Consider the following 21141-nt stretch of genomic DNA (forward strand, 5'->3'; position numbering starts at 1 on the left):
GCGGACTCTCAAGTAGGAAGTTGAACGTGCTTGAGTTTAGTGATTTTAAAAAGACTTAGAAATTAAGTTTAAAATAATCGAGATAACCCGTCATTTTTAAAAATCGGCTTTTTCTCCAAAAGCCACAATGGATTGAGTCCTGTCTATCTCATCTAGTTGGCATGCAGATATCACTTGCTGGTCAAACTATAGTTAGGCTTAAAGCGTATAATTTCTTGTCAAGTTTTCGGGGGATACTTTTTCACACGCTTTCTTAAGGAAAAATACGTTTTAGGTGTATTTGGTGTTGTCTTAGGTGGCAATTCATAGGTATCTGATTGAATGTTTTACCCATTTACACGCTTAAACATTTTCCCGAGTTATCGCTCTGATGAAAAGAGCATTATTTCAGTCTTTCGGAAACGTCGTGTTTTTTTAGTGATTAAAACAACCAATGGTGAAAGTGATTTCCGTATTCCAGTTTTAGGTAAAAACCATAAACACCAGTCTTTAAGCTACATGATACCATCAACAAAAATAAAATTGATGGTGGGGTGGGTCATGGTTGGGCCCAAACCATCTGGGTAAAATAATGGAAAACCTCTGAAAAGAGGTAACATGGCACTGTTCGTGAATTTTAAGAATTTTAACGCCATAGTCTAAATATACCTGAATTATATTTTGATGTTTTCACTTCAATATAAAAAAAATATAACGATAAGTCAACTTTAAATTTAGCATTTGACCATTGCTTGTTCAATTGTGTATTATTTAGCATCAGTAATGTTTAAGCGTAAATTATTGGAAGCTACCATTCGTAAAAAGATTAGGGAAAAAACTAATAACTTTCATGTTATTCATTGTGTCATAATTAAGGTAATGCTTCATGCGTTACTTAATTAGAAGGTGAACGATTACACATAACGGTAGAAAGACATCTATTTAGTTTAATTGAGTGCATATGAAACTATTTTTCATAAGTTTTGGCACGTACTTGTCGAAATAGCCTGGTGAAATTCATAATAATGTTACGATATTAATAAAAGAAGACGCTGATGGATTCCAGCCCCCTTCCATTTGATGAATGTCAGCTAGTATTGTTTGTGTCTTCCTCCAATAGGAAACTTACCAGATACACCACTGGGAAAAACTGTTGTTATCTTAAATAGTTCTGTTAAATCATTTCTCTAAATGCATACAAAACTGGCGTGGAACGTATCCCGGATATTTCAACTGAACCCTAAACCAAACTCGGGGACGAGATGATTAAAAACCTGGTAGCTTTCATTACTTCAAAAAGTTCGCGCTCAGTTTTTTACGACGTAATGAAAAAGGACGCCACGCCGCCGAGTACTGGTTTGAGAATGCAGTAAAGGACAGCAATAAAATGTGGGAGACGGTGACAGTACAGTTCTTTACGGTGGAGTGTGTTCCAAATCAGATAGTTTATGGCAATAATTGTGATCTCTAAAGTCAGCTGACACCCCTACTTAATCATGGGACGGAGTGTCATAACTGCATCTGCAAACTTATCAGAATTGTGTAAAATTCATTGGTGTTGCTCATAGTCAGTTAGTTGTATGTTAAGAAAATATATTTTTAGTATACCAATAATAGTATGTTGGATAAACAACTGTAATGTTCAGTTAAAAACAAATAATGTATTCTCATTATATTGGAATACATTTAGGGTGATCGTGAGGGGCCATTTTAATTTTTTTGCTTCTTTGAAAATGGTGGCATATTTCGTAATTAGGAAATTTTATACTTTCAATGATGAATGGGAACGTTGGCGAAGTCTCCAATTTAAAATGTTTGTGTAAATTTTTCTCATTTTGAGTATGACAATTGTGACACCGTTAAGATGGATCACCTGTATGTTATTTTGACTAAACACGTACCAATCTCTAAATGATGTTTATAGGCATGGCACTTATTAAACTCAATAGACACTACGATTTGTCTCCTTGCATTTATAGCGTTAGGATATATGTACCTTGGTTCTGCTAACGTGTAACCTTGGATAATAGTACTCTACCTGTGCATTCTCCAATATTAAACACAGGTATATACAGGTGTTTACGTTTACATGCGTTATCATTGATAGGATCTTAGACAAGCTTTTGGTTGTTATTACTCTTAAAATAACTTTGTGACATGGTTTTGGGAACATAGGTATATTAAAAACAATGTCGTGTTGCTTATATGATAATTATTATAATTTTAATAGTTTGTGCAAGGGACTATGTCTAAATGATTATAACCTGTTTCCACTCACAATAAACGCCTTGGCTTATACGGAAATGTATTTACTTAATAAAAAACCATGTATTAAATGAAAAAATCAAAAACACTCCATTCAATTGTTTATTGGAGATTGGTTTATATGCATATTACTATTGTTTCATACGTTAATTAAACCTTTGTTTTGTTTATTGTTCACCTTAATAGGCAATTAGTTCAAACGTAAGGTTGGCCTAAAAGATGAACCTATACCAATTATGTGTCTTCGTTATAACGCCTATAATTTGGTTGCCAACCGCACGATCGTCTACAATAGATATCTAGTTCCCCCCCCCCACCCCCCCCCCCCCCCACCCCCCCCCCCCCCCACCCCCCCCCCCCCCCACCCCCCCCCCCCCCCACCCCCCCCCCCCCCCACCCCCCCCATCGAGGAAGAGAAAGCAGAACTCATACAGACAATTTTTTTGAACTTAAAATTCTAAGTTTAAATAGTACCGATTAATGAACAACAAAAATCTGTTGTTGTTTAAACAATACCACTAGCTCATGGACTTTAAAGCGAATGTTAAAATTGAGCTAACATCATAGACTCCACTTCCCGCCGCGTAACAATGACATTTATAGTAAAACAAAATAAAAAAGTACTTAAAATGCTGAAATTGAACACTCACTAGAGACTCCCAAGCTGGTGTTACAAAACTAAATGAATGGGATAAAACTAAATGGATAAGATGAACAAATGCATTGATAGTGTATTTTGACTCCAATGTTCCACAAAGTGTTAGTTGGGAAAAATGTTTTCTTGAGTGGTCCCATCCCTCAAACACGAATTGAATTAGTCACAGTCAAAGTTACTGCAAGTGAAATCCATGAAAGCTTCCGGCGCTTCTCGAACAGTAAATGTTGTTTTGTTATGTGTGAGCAATAGTGCTGATCACACCAAGGAAGGATGGGGGGAACGCATTGGAGTTTAACTTCCTGTATTGATCGATGTGAAACGAACGGAATTTGCTTTCATTTCGATTCACTCCAAGGAATCAAATAAAATGTTCCGTCCTCAAAATGTTGGAAAACATCCTGTAAAATATTTTCTTCCCACAAATCTTGTTGATATGGAATGCTTTCAGCAAAACTAACAACTATGAATGTGGATAATAGAATGTGATTGTCAAGTGCTAAACACATTCTTAATTATTTTCTTCCTTGGTTACGAGAGAAATGATTTCTTTAATGTTCAGTGGTTGGCTCAAGATTTTTGATCTTTAATAAGGGCATCCACTGAAAATGAAAGGCTCTAGCATAAGTAACAATGTCCAGACAAAAGGCGATTGGTAAAATAGTTTTAAGGCGAGAAAGGCCCTAGGGACTGGACCATTGTTAAGCGTTCATCTTACGGGACTCTCGCTCTAAACCATTGTAACACATCTAAAATGTAAAGGTATTATTACATCTAACAAGTTCAACGTGTTTTAGGTAGTATTAATGATGACCAAACGAATCAAAACAAAACATCTCCTGCTGAGTATGTTGCAATGAAACCAGAAATTAAACAGAGAAAAAATTACCAATATAGGTAATAATTAGATGTAAAAATAAAACCGACATCACAAGAAAAATGCCAAATAAGTATAATTTTAAAATTACTGAGGCAACCCGAAATCATGCTATCTCTAACAGGGACAATGTACTTTACAAAAGAACCTTCTGAATCAGAAAATAGGTTAATTTAAGCTCAAAAAAAAAGCACTCAAAAACTGTGGAATACGTATAATAAAAATGCATGTAGTTTTATAGGCAGTCCTGTTCTGCATCGTGTCGGCTCTGAGCAAGCTAACGGAAAAAAACCTCAACAGTGAATCGTTGCGTCTATTTACGGACAGTCATGGACGAAGGTGTCGCACATTTGGTTAAAAACATTCGAACATTCGGTAAGAATCACGGCACACGTCATGCCTGGTGCAAGAATGTGTGATGTACTGAATGCTGCTGGTCCAGAGCTGAACGTTGCGGGTCAGGATGACTGTATTGCCATTCTGGCTGGTACCAATGACATATCTAATAATGGCTGTGCGGACATAACTGAAACAGATCGAGGCATTGTGTAGAGGGGCGTCCAGGCACTAATATTTTGATTGTAGGTATCCCTTTGCGCTTTGATAATACTGATCTCAATGAGCAGATAAGTCTTGTTAACCATGCAATTGGTATCATATGTTCTCATTATACTAATGTAAACTTTATTTCACTTGATAGTCTACGACGAGCAAACTATACTCGCCATGGCCTCCATTTGAAACTTAGGTGGTAAACGTGTCTTGTGCAACTTGTTGTATGATTCACTACGATATCCAGTTTTTTCTCAACCCTCTCCCTTATCAAAGAAAACCTAATTTGTGTATTAATCAGAAGTTTCCATCCTCCGAATCCTTTTATGAAGAAACAACTCAAACTGGTTCCAATTCAGATGTTTGCCAACGCATTCCAATCCTGATTATAGGACCGTTCCTTATCCCGTAAAACGATACCTCAACTGTGTCTTCCATTCCTGCCAGGCGCTCTGCTGTGGACGTGGCCAGTCCTGTGTATTCCGGAACCGTAACAGATAAAAACTATTTTTTTTTTAGAGCAGAATCGCATTTGCGGCAAAGTACCTTAATTGGACTGTTGTACTCAACATGGCACATCATTAGCGCCCCCTAGAGCTTCTAAACATCATAACGTACGTCCATTACGCTTGATTCATCAAAATGTACAAGGACTCCTTTTCAAAAATTGAGCAGATCGAAGTCTTGGTCGAGCTGATGACTCCGGATATTCTATGCTTGTCGGAAACATTTTTTCAGGCAATCGGTGTGCTGGATTCCTTCTGCCTCCCTGGCTTTTCAGTTTCGTCTGGGTTCTGTCGGTCTGGCCTACAGAAGGGTGGTGTTTGTATTTTGACAAGGGATACATTGCAAACTCAGCCTTCATGATGTAAGTTCTTTCTGTTTGGAGGGAATTTGTGAACTCTCTTCCATTAAAGTGGTCTGCAAAAAAATTTGAACTATATAATCCTAGTTGTTTATAGGCCACCAAAGAATATCCAGTCTGAGCTGAATGAGTTTTTTGATTCTTTCTCGAATTGTCTTGACTCAGTTGTAAAGCGCAACAATCCTATAATTGTTGTGGGTGATTTTAATATTGACGTCTCGGTCGACAGTAAAAATTCCAGGCAGTTTACTAACTTAATGTCTTCTTTCGGCCTCCTACAAACCATCACAACTTACACGAGGGAATATGGTGGATCTAGATCGACTATTGACAACATTTTTACAAACATAAACCCTACTACATTTGATGCTGCTGTTCTTGTGACTGGTTTTAGCGATCATCATGGCCCAAATTGCTGACTTTGGGTTTGACTATATTAAAACAGAAATTCCTCTTTACAAAAAAGTTAGATTTTGCACACAAAACAACACTTTTATCTTTAACAATTTCTTAAAAAATGAGACTTGGGATGATATTCTTCACACCGATGATGTTTCGCATAAGTTTTTTCTTTTCATAAACAAAGTTTCTTATTATTACAAGTTGGCCTTTACTGAGAAGCAAGTTAGGCTAAATGAGAGCACAGGTCGGACCAGGATAACATTAGATCAAACTCTTCTAAACCTAAGAGAAAGGATGTTACTGTTGTATTATGTTTCTAAGCATCTCGATTTTCATCATCCGTTAAAAGTTGCAATATAGAAAATTGAAAAAAGAAATTCAGGGGACAGCATTAGGTCTGCAAAGTCGGAATTGGTTTTAAAAAAATTATCAAACTCCAACAACATTCAAAAGGCTGCATGGCAAATTATCAATGATTTAAATCCGAGTAAAAAGAGAAAAAATTTTAAAACCATTTTCATTTTTTGACACCGGAAGGAGTTGTAGAGCAAGACCCTCGTGTTGTGTCTGAGGGTTGGGTTTCAATGAATTTTTTAGCCGGGTCGGAACACGACTGAACTCGTTACAACCCTCATCATCAGTAGAGTGCTATAGGTCATCTGAGCATGTTAGGTCCTTCTTTGTACTTGACGCCAACAGATGAATTTGAAGTTTTGAAAGTAATCAAAATCAATACGCACGAGTAACTCCTCAGGAAAAGATGGGATATCATCAAAAATTCTAAAGTCCTGTGCCGAACTTTTTGGCTGTGCCTCTAGCTCATTTAACAAATGCATCTTTCCAAACTGGAGTTTTTCCTCAACCTCTCAAAACAGCAATTGTGAAGCCTTTGTTTTAAAAATGGAAATCATCAGGGACCCAGAAAACTACAGGCCAATATCTATACTCTCCACATTTTCTAAGGTCTTGGAAAGGCTCTTTCTTATCCGTCTTGAATCTTTCCTTGAATTGAACAAGGTGGTCTGTCACCAACAATTTGGGTTTTAGAAAGGGTGTTTCTACTACAGATGCAATATTTAATTTTGTATCAGAGATTGTTTCTTCGCTTGATGATCACAGGTACACCTTTGCTCTGTTTTTGGACCAAAGTAAGGCGTTTCGATGTAGTACCTCACATATTTGTTACTTGAAAAAGTCCGACAGGTCGGTATTAGAGGCAGGGCTTATGATTGGGTTTCATCTTTTGTGCTCAACCGAAAACAAGTGGTGGCTGTTCCATATATTGACAGTTCGGATTGCCTGGGCACATACGAGTCGAAGGAGTTGTCTACTTTGACAGGTGTGCCACAGGGTTCCGTTCTCGGACCTATACTTTTTCTCTTATTTGTGAATGATATCCCTACCAGCTGTAAATATGGGTAACATATTATGTCTTTTTTTTGCTGATGACACATCCTTCAGCATTTCCAATGGAAACAGAGAGCGACTAGAAACTGATATATTTATTCAGAGTAGTTCTTTGTTGCAATGGCTGGAAAAAAAACCAACTTCATGTAAATGTAAAGAAGACAAAACTTGTTGAATTCTATTTAAGATCGTCTCGAACAGATGCAAACTCTTCTGATATAGTCATTGGCGACTTTCGTCTTAGTCCTAGTCCCAGCGCTGATTTTCTGGGTCTGGTAATTGATTGTAATTTGTCCTTTCACAATCACATCGACAAAGTAATTAAAAAATTAAGCAGCAGTCTGTTCATCTTACGAAGATTGGCTACTTTTCTCTAGTAAAGATGTTTTTGCTGACAGCTTACTATGGGTGCTTCTACACTTACATGAGTTATGGCTTGATCATATGGGGTCATGAATCCACTAAGACTAAAGCCTTCTTGTTTACCCTCCAGAAGAAAGCCATAAGAGTGATATGTGGACTCAATCGTTTTCAGTCATGTAGAGGTTTTTTTAGACAAAATAAATTGTTGACGTTTCCTAGTCTATATATACTGGAATGTTTTGACATTTGTCTTTAAAAACAAAACACCTTTTTCCAGTACAACAGTCAAATTATAATCTCCGCGGTAAAAATTCCTTAACTCTTCCAAAACATTCAACAACATTCTTTGAAAAAACAAACCCTTTACTCTTGCATAAAATTTTTCAATAACTTGCCATCTTGGGTTTCAAGGAGGCCAACACTTCAATATCATTTAGGAGGAAGATAAAGTGCTTGTTATCTGAAAAGGAATATTATAGTACTAATTGTTTTCTAATTGATAAGGACCTTTAGTTTATTTTAGAAACTAGGCTAGTTCATTTTTCAATGTACACTGACGATTGTTATGCATGTAAATGTCTTCAACAATAAAATAATTTGATTTGATTTGATTTGAAATAGTTACATTCAGGTGCCTACGCTTTGTCTAACATGGTTTCATTTCTTGAAACAGGTTTTGTAGTCACTTTTTGGAACCACAAAAAGTTGCTCTGTCGCATTTTGTTGAATTTGAATATATCCTGAAGTACGTATATTTTCACTTGATATTTTTGTTAGAGGAACTGAAAAAAGTGACAAAAATACCATGTAATAGATAGAGATGAGATGTTGAGTTGACACAACTAATTAATAAAATTATAAATACAATATTCAATCTTCTTCCTAAGGATTAGAATTCCCAGTACCTCCACAAAGCTAGAATGGAGACAAAACCTGGAGTAAATTGATCTTATTAAAGGTCAATAATTTAATTTGTAATTGTTTATTGGAAAAGAAGAAATTAAAGTGACTGAACAATATAATACTTACTTACTCTTACTCCCTCGGCGCTACAACCCTCCATGGGTCTTGGCCTGGTGAATCAGTAGTCTCCATTGGGGTCTGTCCTCGACGACCTCTCTCCAATTTCTTGCTCCAATCTTTCTTAGGTCAGCAACCACATCGTCTCTCCATCTCATCCGAGGTCTTCCCTTGGGCCTTGTATTAGGAGGAGTCCACTCAGCAACCTTCTTCACAACTCTGTTGTCGTTCATTCTCGTCAGATGTCCGAGCCACCTAATTCTTTGGGCCTTAATGAAGCATACAATATCCTCACCGCTCAAAAAATCAAGCAGGTCCTGATTTTTTCGCCTCCTCTATGTTCCTTGTCTTAATTCAGGACCGTAAATTCTTCTTAAAATCTTTCTTTCAAATATTCTCAATCTATTTATGTCCTGTTTGGTGAGTGTCCACGCTTCGCAACCATAAACTACAACAGACCTGATTACAGTTTTATAAATTCTCAGTTTGGCCTCTTTATGAAGAATGTTGGAGCTGAAAAGTTTCTTAAATGCAAAGTAACATCGGCCTCCCGCGGCTATCCTTGTGTTAATTTCTTCAGTCACGCTGTTGTTTGCAGTTAGAGTTGATCCAAGGTATTTAAAACTTACTACGTTTTCTACCTCATTGCCATTTACCTCCAGATCCACTCCTCTTTGTCCCATTCTTGTCATTTTCAGGTACTTAGTTTTTTCCCAGTTAATAGTCAATCCAACTTTGCTCACCGCTCTTTCAATATCTTCCAGCTTCTCCAACATAGCTCTCTGACTTCTTGCAGCTACAACAATATCATCAGCATATGCTGATAACTGACTCATTCTATATGTGATATCACCTACACAATCCACCTTTCTCAATGCCGCTTCCAGAACCAGAATGAAGATTAATGCTGATAAGGAATCGCCCTGCCTGACCCCTGTTTTTACGTCAAATGGTTCCGTCAACTCATTATTGACTCTAACCATGGCTATGGATCCTTCCAGTGTTAGCATTACGAGCTTTATGATTTTCTGTGGTACTCCTAAGTGTTTAAGACAAACTTCCATCCTCTGTCTATTCACCTTGTCAAAAGCTTGTCCTAAAGTCCACAAAAACACAATGCAGGTCCGTTCCAAATTCAGCACATTTTTCAAACAATTGTCTTACCATAAAAATGTTGTCCATTGTTGATCGTCCACCCCTGAAACCACATTGGTAATCTCTTATACAATGTTCTCCATAGTCTACTAACCTGCTATGTATAAGTATGGACAATACTTTATATGTAACATTGAGAAGCGTAATTCCCCTATAGTTTCTACAATCTCTCCTGTCCCCCTTCTTGTATATAGGTATGATCAGTCCTTTCTTCCACTCCTCTGGCATTCTTTCTTGTTCCCACACTTTCGATATAAGTTCATGGCTAACCCTCAACAGCTCTTCTCCGCCATACTTCAGCATCTCTGCTGTGATAGTGTCGCTTCCTGGGGACTTATTGTTTCTCATCTTCCTTATTATTTCATCTATCTCTCTCTCCTGGGGGGGTTGTACAAAGTTATCAACCTGCTGTGGTATCTCAAGATCAATTTCTGGTAGCAGAATGTCCTGTTCTTTGAGTAAGTCTTTGAAATATTCTTTCCATCTTGTCTTGATTTCCTCCATCTCTGTTATCACGTTTCCTTCTTCATCAAGATGTACTTGTGATTTTGCCTGGTATGCATCCGTAATATTTCTCATATTCTTGTAAAATTTCCTGCATTCTTTCTGCTGGTAGTTTCTCTCTAATTTTTTCTATTTTACTGTTTGCTGCTTCTCTTTTTTTTTTTTTTTCCTCCTCATAAGTCTGTTTGCTTAATGTTCTTTCTCTTTTGTAATTCTCCACGTTTGCTCTGGTTCCAACTTGCAAAAGCTTTTTCCTAGCCTGATTCTTAGAGTATGAACAATATAATACATATGCAATTGTTAGAATTATATATTTTTTTCATCACTCAGTATGGTAATGGGCTACTTTCTAATACATCTGAGATCTGTAAAAGTAATTTTTCCCTCGCAGCTAACCTGATTTTCCCTCTTCCAAACATTTACTTTCCCTTTTGTAAACAATTCTTTTCATACGTAAACATCTCTTTCCACGTATAAACGGTTGAAATCTGTTATTTGTTTGACGGTCCTATGTTCAAAACAGCTGATTTTAATACAAAGAATAAATTATAAAATATTGTTTGGTTCCTTATGGAAGAATAATTACTAGACTATGAAATGTCAGATAATCTTTTAAAAGATTTCATGTGCATTCAATACTTGTCTCAAAAGTTCTATTGCAGGGCTATATAGCATTTTATATTTTCCTAAATGCAGTCTCGCCCCACAATAGGTAACTTTTGAAACTATTTATGAAATGTTCTATAATCCTTATCAATATGAGGAAGAATATTTATTTTCTTTTGTTATAATGCTAATAACTCTTTCTTTCTTGCTATAATATGTTTTTTTCTATTTAACAGTATTTTTTAATTCTCAAATGGCCTTTTTTGTTTTGGGGAAAATGCTAATGTACCTTCAATAGTTAGAGTTACTGACCTTTACTCAATTTTTCATCTCCTAAAAATGACTTTAGTTGCTTATTTTGAATCTTAAAGATCAAAACCTTTTATACGATTTGTTTGTGTAGGAAAATACTTTAAAACCAGTCTCAAAGGGAGGTGACAAGACTGATGAGGAAGTAACACCACCAAAAAAACCTGGGTAAAAACTTTTTCAAACAAATTTTATTAGTATTTTATCATTTAAATCTATGATGGAAAAGGAATATTTGTTAAATCTATCCAAAATATAACAAAATTTATTATTTGTGTAAATTTATTAGAAATAGCTCTGTCTCAAATTATAGAAGCTAATCTGGGAAGGAGAAATATTGTCCTTTAACCCTTGTTCTAAACAGTAAAACAACTTGAGATATAATGTGTAATTTGTATGGTTTGTTTTTAACATGGTACATTTTCTAACATTTCCAACATTTACAGTATATAAAAAGCTATTCAGAGCTATTGCCTTGAGAGTTTTCTACTATAAGCAGCCTACACTTTCCTAACTATTACCAGAACGGTTATTAGCATGAGGGGTTTCATAATTATAAAATGTTTCTGTGGTCATCAATATAGCTAATGAGTTAAGATCTCAGTCAAGGCTAGCACTGAGGGGTTGAGAGAAGAATTAAAAAAGTGGCAGCAGTGTAAGGGGTGGTTTGAAGGTAACCCCTAACCCCAGCTCCGCCATCCAAGCTGTCAGGAAACTCTATTCGGGTTCCAACACGTCCGTGGTGGTCAGAAATCATCTCCACTCTTGAGCCACGCCTTTCAATTTTCTGACATTGTCACAAAACTTATTCAATAGAACTATCATTAATACCACAATGTTTTCAACACAGACTAGAATTTTTTAAGAAAAATGTTTATTATAATGGTCAACTATGTATTTGGGATGTATTCCCAATCATATTAAAAATTGTACATCTCAGCATAAATTTTCACAATTATTAAACAATTTTTAACTAACCTGACAATATATGGAATTGATGAATTACTTCTGCAACATATTGGCAACATCACTGTATAACTCTGCAAATACTTTAGCTTTAGTTTTACCTATTTAGGATTAATTGTCACTGACACTATTCGATGCACACCTGTGCAATAGTGAATAGAGAGTTTTTGAATTGAATTTAATTGAATTCACGATTGTACCTTTTAAAAACAAACTTTCCCCATTTAAATTCTGTTACTGTACCTTAATATTCCTAATAATGTCAAGTGATTTACCCTCAAATTGGGTTATCCTGAAGTGAACTGCAGTCTGCTCCTTATTCCTTAAGCTATAGTTTTATTTTGTGCAGCGGTTTTAAAAGCTTCATGAAGAGTAATACCATTATTCAGGTCACTGTTGTTGTTGCACTTGAATGAAGACTATTTAAAGTGGTGGTTACAAAGGATAAACCTTAATTTAATTAATTCCGCTGCACAATCTACAGAAATTGGCTGCAGCTCACAATAATACGAGAAGAAATATATTAAATATCATTATCCAAAAATAACTAGCCACCAAGTAGGTTTGATGCTTTACAAGATATAGTTATTCATGGCTTACTAACTGAACTGGAATATTTAATAATATATATTATTGGGTAAGACGAATAAGTATTCATGAAATCAAGAATCATTCCAATATCAAAATCTTGATTATGAACCTGAAAATAGTTCTTTTTAATTAATAACATATGCTTGCTTATACAGTAAAGCCTTTAAAATATATTTCTTATTGCAGCAGCATTCAGTTGTTTCAACCATTTACCTATACAAAGGCAATAACTTCCAATTCAAGACATTTAAAACATTTATTAAAAATAAATGCATAAAGCTAAATTTATTTCTATGGGAGATTCTTGACTGTTTATTATTATTCGTGATTATCTTGCCATTTGAGTTGCATATCAAGATATCTTATTAGCTATTGTTGTTGAAGATGGAAATAAATAATTAGTTTTGATTCATTCAATCAAATCATTGAATGTCTGACTCTTATGAGTTGATTCCAGGAGTTGTTCAACTGAACTGTTGATTTAATGTAATTAAAATGTGATCTCACAATACAATTGCTGTTTGTAGATTCCATCAATGTCCAATCGATCCACAAAAAGTAGATCAGTTGTTAGAGGATTTGACTCAAGTGAAGTTTGATTTAGAAGATTTGACTAGCAAAGTGAAAACTATGGAGGGGGCCACTGGTAAATATAAAAACCATACATCAAAATTCATTTAATGTTTTGAAATAATAGAAAGACCAGTTTGGAAAACTGTATTTACAATGTTGAAATTAAAGCATATTCAACTTGGTTTTGAGTACAGTATGACAACTAAACATTTCTAGAGTTTTTACACCTTCATCACGGCTCTTTACTGGGTAATCTTAATTAGTGACATAAGAATACTACACCGTAAAGTATCTGTTGCAGTCAACATGTTAAGCTGATTAAAAAGACATTTGTAGTGGGAATATCACATTTAAAACCATTATAAAAGCTATCAAATGAGTGCCATAAACTGGATTTGTGCTTCAACAAAGTTTGTGTTTGCTAAATATGTAAGTATTTACTTGATTATTTCCGTACGTTTTCTCAGACTGAATTCTTTAATACAGTAGTCAGTTGGGTTTTTATTAACGTGTCATTACATGTCACCTTTTTTGTGCATAAGTGTATGCCCTGTAGCACTTTGCTCACATATGTTTTTAATGGCTGTACAAATGATAAAAATCATACCTGCTGCATATGTATGAAATATTATAACTATAGCTGTAAATCAGGGCAACTTGTGTATCTTTGTAGACGATACATTATTCAGCATTTTGAATAAAGACAGGGAATGTTTAGAAACTGACATCTTTATTCAGAGTAGTTCTTTGATTCAGTGGCTGGAACAGAACTTCTTCCTTTAAATATAAGGAAGGTTGAAACTAGTTGAAATATATTTAAGATCCACTCGAAGACAAGCTAACTCTTCTGATACAATAATAGGAAATTTTTGTCTCAGTCCTAGTTTATAGTTCCAATTCTGATTTATTTGGTCTTATAATTGACTGTAACTTGTCCTTACACTCCCACATTGATAAAGTAATAAAAAAAAAACCAAGCAGCAGTTTATTTATATTTCGCAGGTTAGCTTTTTTCTGGTAAATACATTTTACTGACAGGTTACTAAAAATGTTTCTATCCCTGCATGAAGTATTAATTATACGCAAAAGTGTTATGTGGATTTGATTGATCTCATTCATGTAGAGGTTTCTTTAGGCAATGTAAATTGTTGCCTTTTCCAAGTTTACATTGTTTAAATACATCTCATGTGTCTTTAAAAACAAACATCTATTCTCATTATAACAGTCACCATACAATCTTTGCAACACTAAGTCATTCGCTCTCCCAAACCATCCAACAACTTTTTCTGAAAACAAACTTCATTCCAGTATAAAATTTTACAATAACTTGCCATCTGAGTCCAAGAAGGCCAATACTTTAGTTTCCTTTCAAAATACACTCAAGTTTTGGTTAATAAAAAAATATAGTACACACTACTTTATAACTGATAAAGATTTGTTGTTCTTTTTATAAGATAGGCATTAGCTCATTCTTAAATGCTATATATTTTGAAGGTTGTTATGCATGTTTATGTCTTTAAAAATAAAACATTTTAATTTGAATATATACAGTATGGTAAAAAAGTCCCGGAACGGTTTAATATATTTTTTACCAATATAGATAAAGTAATGAGACTTGGTATATCAATAATAGCCATAAATGTCTAGGTCGAGTTTTATATCAAATTAAAGGTCTTAGTTAGTAGAACACATTGCCGCAAACCGGACTTCAAAAGGTTCACTCTAACTGAAATGGCGGCGTTTTAAAGTTATTCGTCATTTATCCAAATAAGTCATTCTCTTACATTAAGATAACATTAATTTAATAATTAAAATTGAAAATTTAGTACTTACAGTTATAGAAAGTGTTCAAAATGTTGTCCAAGTTTCTCTTGGCAATAGCCCAATCTGTGGTAGAAGCCTTCAATAACTTTTTGAATCATCTCAGGAGGTATTTGATGAGTTTCCTCTGTTATGCGGTGAATTAGTTCTTCTGTGTTGGCAGGCTTAGTTAAAATAACCCTTTGTTTTAAATAACCCCATAAAAAGAAATCAAGAGGTTTTAGATCAGGTGATCTAGGTGGCCACTCTATTGCTCCCTACGTCCTATCCAACGATTGCGAAACTCTCTGTCAAGCAGCGCTCGTACTTGTAAAGCATAATGAGGTGGTGCCACCATCCTGTTGAAACCATACTGTGTTATAACTTCGACCCAACACAGCACGTAAAGCCGGTATAATGGTTTCTCTCAACATCAATTCATATGTCACCCCATTCAAATTTCCATTGATTATGAAAGGTCCAACAATATGATTGCCAACAATCCCAGCCCACACGTTAACTTTTTCAGGTTTCTGGGTATGGCTTTCCCTCATCCAGTGAGGATTGTCGTTCGCTCCAATAACGACAGTTATGCCTACTTACATCGCCATGAAGTGTAAAGGTTAGCTTCGTCTGAAAATACAACTTTTGCTAAGAAATTTTGATCTTGTACATATCTATTCATCATTGTCTCACAAAATTCCACTCTTCTGTCAAAATCGTCTTCCGAAAGCTCCTGGACCAATCTGACCTTATACGGATAATATTGGTTTTGTTTTAAAACGTTTAACACTGAAACATGGCTTATTCCGTGATTAGTTGCTGCAGTTCTTGTTGATGTGTGTGGCTCTTCGATGAAACTTTGTAATACTTCTATGGATGTATTTTCGTCAGTAGCAGATAAAGGTCTACCACTTCTTGGACGGTCTTTAACATTGCCGGGTATCTAGAAATCGTTGGACTGTTCTACAGATGGTAGACTTTGATATTGGTGGCCGGTCCGGAAATGTGTCATTAAATAAATGCACAACTTTGTCATATGATCGTACACGGTCACCATACCCCCTCATCATAAGCAGGTTTATTCTCTCAGTCTCAGTCAGAGACATCCCTATCATAAGATTCACAACTAGTTACTGTTAACAATTAAATTAAACCCAATCTACACTTTACAAATCTTAACTTAAGATCGACTGTGTAACAGCTCATGAGGAAAATTAAGTTTCCTGTCTAAACGCATTCTACCCTCAGAATGATAAGATACACAGTTAATGACCCTGCAGTTGGACTTTCAACAGGAATGTCAAAAACAACTTTCACTGAATAGAAAGGATGTAAACACTAATGAGTTTTCAAGACCAATACACTATCCCAGAAATCCCATTGTTGCAATGAATGTTGCCAACACAGAAGAAACTAATTCATCGCATCACAGATAAATGACGAATAACTTTAAAAACGCCGCCATTTCAGTTAGAGTGAACCTTTTGAGGTCCGGTTTGCGGCAATGTGTTCTAATAACTAAGACCTTTAATTTGATATAAAACTCGACCTATGCTGCTATTTAAGAATTTTGTCTGACTCCTCGTGGGTCGTCCCCCATAAGGGATAAAAAAGTTTTAATACCTTAAAAAACTAGACATTTATGGCTATTATTGATATACCAAGTCTCATTACTTTATCTATATTCGTAAAAAATATATTAAACCGTTCCGGGACTTTTTTACCATACTGTATTTAAAACACATGTAAAGTTTTGTATTAGTTCATATATTTAGTACTATAGATTTTTTACAGGAAAACAGATAAAAAAACAATATTTTCTGGCAGTAAAAATCGATGTTTCCTACAGTACTGCAGTTACATGCCACTTCTACAACTAGCACCTTTCTCTTCCTGACTATTCTTCCACTGCACAAGTACACTCCATGTAAAAACATATGCTTCACACGGAATTGTATATTAGAAACAACATTTTTCAATTAAAATATACATTTCATTTGCTATAAAAAATGATTTGTTAAGATATATTTTTTACTATGAGAATGTGTTAATACATTAACGAATTATATATAAATAAAAATAAACACTAAAGAAATAAATAGAAGGTTTTGATTTTGCTAATGGTAACCTTAAAATATGAATTGAAGAGATAAAAAAAACAGTGTAGTGCGAGAGATAATGTGTAGTTTGCAAAAAAAACCTTTAGTATGCAATTTGGTATATATAGGTAGGGTTCTCTTCAATCCTCCTTCAGAAATTCTTTCATCAGACTCACTGTTATAGTCACCGTTGTAAAACATATTATGTTCATATACATTACAGTGAATCAACAAATTATTGCCTGACTTATAATTTGTAAGACTACAAGAAATGTCTCATTCGGTCCTGTTCTCTTTCTCATATATACATTAGTTAGTTTCAATACACAAAATTACTACTAAACAATTAAGTTCCAATGGTCTTATGGTCTAAGACATCAGACTTTGGATCTGAGTTAGAGATAGCGAATGTTCAATTCCTGTCTTTGACCACAGGGCTGTTTATCAGTACAATTGAACATGTACTGATTGTATCGACTCTCTCCCTGATTCTGTTTGATAAGATCCTCGTATAGGCCAGTACTGGTAGATTAAGGCGTACAAGAGGATTGGTCTCTCCTTTTTTAAGACTATAAACTAATTATACATATTTAAGACAAAAAGAAATTGTAAATAAAATTAAATAACATGAATAAATAAATTTGCAGTAATTTGCTGTGGAAGTGTGTAATGGTGTGTTAATTAATGCAAATTGTTTATATAAGACATAATGTAATAAATTGAGTACCTAAAAGTTTATTTTAATTATAACATAGAATGAAAGAGTTTTAAATTTTAAAATCTAAATGTAAATACAATTTTATTTTGTTTAATTTTCTAAAATGTTGATGTTATTTTGTTGATTTTCTTCAATTGTGATAATATTTTATAGTCAATTTGGTCGTAGAAAAACCTAAAATGCAAAATTGTAGAGGCTTTGAAATTTATTAGTATTTTACATGTTGTTCTAATTAAAAAGTGTATTGTTTAAATTAGGTAAAATCATTGTCTTAAAAATGTGCAAAAAATTTGTATGGATCTACAAATGTTACCATTTTAGAATTTTTATTAATAAATTTAAAAATTTTTGAATTTCTAGAAATTCCAATAAAGAAATTCATTTTTATCTGGAATTAAAAAAAAATTGGAATATGTTGGTAGTGAATTATGTTATACAACTTGTAGTAATGAGTTAAATATACTTTCATCTAGTACATGAAATGAGAGAAAGGATTTTTTTACTGCAATCCTGATTTCGATTCAAATAAGTCATAGAAAAATTTGAAAATATTTGATTTTTCACAAATAATAACTAACATTTTAAGTTTAGCATGTAGTAGTTTTGAAATAATTTAGTCCATATTGATGATGATAAACAATTAAATATTCCATTGTTACTGGATGTTTTTATTTTATTGACAGAAGTGTAATAATTTTGCAGAAACAGTTCCTTTTCAAGAGATGCGTAATAGCTTATCTCAAGTTGATGGTCTTCAAGAAAGGGTATTTATTGTGTTTATATTATTTTATTGATTATTTTGGATGAACAGCATTGTTTTAAAAATGATTGTGTTGGAGTTGCTTTTACTATAATTTAAATGGATTACAAATGGAGAAGGGAGCCATTAAAAACAAGGTGAAATATTAAAAAACTACATATTTTATTGTCAGTGTTGTATTTATTTGTAACTTCAGTTGCCCTTGGTCCAGAATTTTCGTTTTTTCCATGTTTTCTTGGAAACTCTGCTTTGAAAAAATTACAATATAGCAATGGCACTTTATATATTATAAAATTACCAGGTAAAGGTTCTAATAAGTCATTAACTATAGGACACCCTGTATATATTTAATTCCATTAGCGATTTAGTCCCCAAGAAATTTCTTAAGCTGTGAAGAAAACAAGATAGCTTTAAACATTTCATTTCAAGCTTTACCATTAATGGTAATTTACATTTCAAAGATTACCAAGAATGGTAAGAACAATACCAGGCATGACAAAAATTACTCTGGTTCCGTCCCACTGGGTTCTAAAGTTGAAATTTCCATAACAAATGCATTAGTGAATAAAAAGTTTGAATTTTAGTCACATGTTTTCGGTAAACTTTTTATCACTACTGTAACTTTTTTAATAAGCTCTTTTCAATATACCACCGGCTGGTATGAAGAAAAACTGATGTAAACATACTACTGTTTGTTAAATTTAGTATTTTGTTTAATTGAAATATGTTGACCGTGAGTTCATGTAAGAGTATTTAAAAACAGTGTGCAGCAGAGGGAATGTGACTAAGAATAATTTACAAAAACACTTTTTATTTTATTGTTTGTTTATATCTGAGGTTTTGTTTGATTGGAAACTTTGAAGTGTATCATAATAGAGAAAGACTGTGATTTTGTAGATGAGCATATAGGAACGATGCACAGCAGAGAGAATGGTAAAAGAAAAATTTACAACAGAGATGGAACATCACCATAATTTTGGGTTGCTCTCTGATTAATGAAAAACCATGCCACTAACCATAGTGTTATTAGCCTGTGTCAAAATTACATTGTAGTGCACTAGTGCACTTCATTTTCCTGGTTATTCAATAAACACTTTAATTCATGTTGCCACAATATACTGGTTGACTTATTCAGCCCACAATTACCACTCTTAATTTTGAACAGTAGAATTTTATAGATAGCATCAGCAGATACAATATTACCATGGTGTGTGCATAATTTTAAGCATGTACCAAAGATATACCCTGCAGTGGTCTTTATACTTTTTAAGGTGCAAGGCCAGATTTATTTGTATGTCTCAGACCTCTATCGTCAAAATGGGCAGATATCTCTATGTGGCCAGTTATACAGGGTGGTGCAAAAGTCACTGGACAGTTGGTTAAAAGAAGAAAAAAATAACAGCAAGACGTTAGTACAATAGTTTTTGTCCATGATGTTGGTATTACTAAATTTTGGTAATTATGCCTTTTTAAGTTGGCAATACAATGCAATGAAATACACAACAATCGAACTAGTGAGTTCATCTGTGACACGTGTTTAAAGCTGTTGTCCCTGAATTATTATTTTTCTAATATAATTTTTGTTAAACATTAGTCATAATGTTAACGAAAGAAGAAAGGATTTTCGCGTTAAAAAACATTTTATTAAAGTGGTGCTACTGAAGTTGTTAATGAATGGGGAATTACACTTTAGATCAAAGCCACCGTCAACACAAACAGTGTATGACATATGAGATATGGATTTGAACAACATGGATCTGTTATGGATGCACCAAGGTCTGGCCGCCCAACAACAGTCTAAAATGATGACAATTTATTGCCGGTATGTTTAGCTGTAACCAAAAGTCCTCGAAAATCGACCAGATGATTAGCATCTGAGATGGATCTGGATTTATCACGAAGGTGGGTTGTAAAGAATGTTACACAAACAGAATTATAAAATCTTACATTCCACGTTTATTACATGGGTTACTTGAAGATGATCCAGATCGACGACTTCAGTTTTGTGGATTGATGCTTAACCAACACAAACATGATCCTAACCTTTTTTAATAAAAAATTATTTGGTCTGACGAGGCCAATTTTAATTTAAGCAGACAATGTTAACAGATATAGCTGTACTTATTGGTATACTGACAACCAAAGTCTTTTGTTAGAGGCAACAGCTGAATCAACCTGGTGTGAGTGTTTGGGGGGCAATATCATCATTTGGCGTACTTGGACCATATTTTTTTGAAGGAACAGTGACAGGAGATAAATATTTGGATATGCTTCAGAATTACGCGGTACCAGGACTCATGACGTTTGCAGAAAACTTTCAAGAACTTTACTTTTAACACGATGGTGCTCCACCACATTACGCCCACTGCCGTTCGTGATTATTTAAACGAACGTTTCCAAAGAAAAGTTATTAATTGAAGGGCAGATATTGACATGCCCCCACGTTCACCAGATATCACACCAATGGATTTTTTCCTATGGGGAGTAGTCAAGGGACTCTGTTTATTCTCGAAAGCCTCATGCTATTGACGAACTGAAAGACTACATACATGATGCATTTTATGATTTGGACAATGATCCCACACACTATGCCGTAGAGTATGTAACAGTATTCCAGAAAGACTTCAGAAATGTATTAATGAAGACGAAAAAACAATTTGAATATAAAAATT

At 34.4% G+C, this 21141-nt stretch overlaps 2 protein-coding genes across 2 annotated transcripts in view; one reads left to right on the forward strand and one right to left on the reverse strand.

Moving 5' to 3' along the window:
- Nucleotides 1-8414: 8414 nt before the first annotated feature.
- LOC124355923 lies at nucleotides 8415-10119 on the reverse strand. The gene is made up of 3 exons (XM_046807075.1): nucleotides 9705-10119; nucleotides 9042-9181; nucleotides 8415-8654 (listed from the first exon to the last, which is right to left on the reverse strand). Exons 1-3 carry the CDS (start codon nucleotides 10117-10119, stop codon nucleotides 8415-8417), a joined length of 795 nt encoding a protein of 264 aa, XP_046663031.1.
- Nucleotides 10120-11058: 939 nt separating this feature from the next.
- LOC124355924 overlaps nucleotides 11059-21141 on the forward strand; it is a 29843-nt gene continuing 19760 nt past the window's right edge. Inside the window, exons 1-3 of the mRNA XM_046807076.1 lie at nucleotides 11059-11127; nucleotides 13044-13162; nucleotides 18412-18473. Of these exons, the coding sequence (XP_046663032.1) occupies nucleotides 13147-13162; nucleotides 18412-18473 (78 nt within the window). The 5' untranslated portion in view covers nucleotides 11059-11127; nucleotides 13044-13146. The remainder of the gene's footprint in view (nucleotides 11128-13043; nucleotides 13163-18411; nucleotides 18474-21141) is intronic.

This window comes from Homalodisca vitripennis, chromosome 2, assembly GCF_021130785.1.
Source record: "Homalodisca vitripennis isolate AUS2020 chromosome 2, UT_GWSS_2.1, whole genome shotgun sequence".
Lineage (NCBI taxonomy): Eukaryota > Metazoa > Arthropoda > Insecta > Hemiptera > Cicadellidae > Homalodisca > Homalodisca vitripennis.

Coding starts and splice junctions, on each gene's coding strand:
- LOC124355923 (XM_046807075.1), bottom strand. CDS start 10,119: ATGAGAAATATTACGGATGCATACCAGGCAAAATCACAAGTACATCTT. Junction 9,182..9,704: donor GAAGGGGGACAGGAGAGATT/GTAGAAACTATA, acceptor ATATTGTTGTAG/CTGCAAGAAGTCAGAGAGCT. Junction 8,655..9,041: donor AAAGAGGAGTGGATCTGGAG/GTAAATGGCAAT, acceptor TGCTTCATTAAG/GCCCAAAGAATTAGGTGGCT.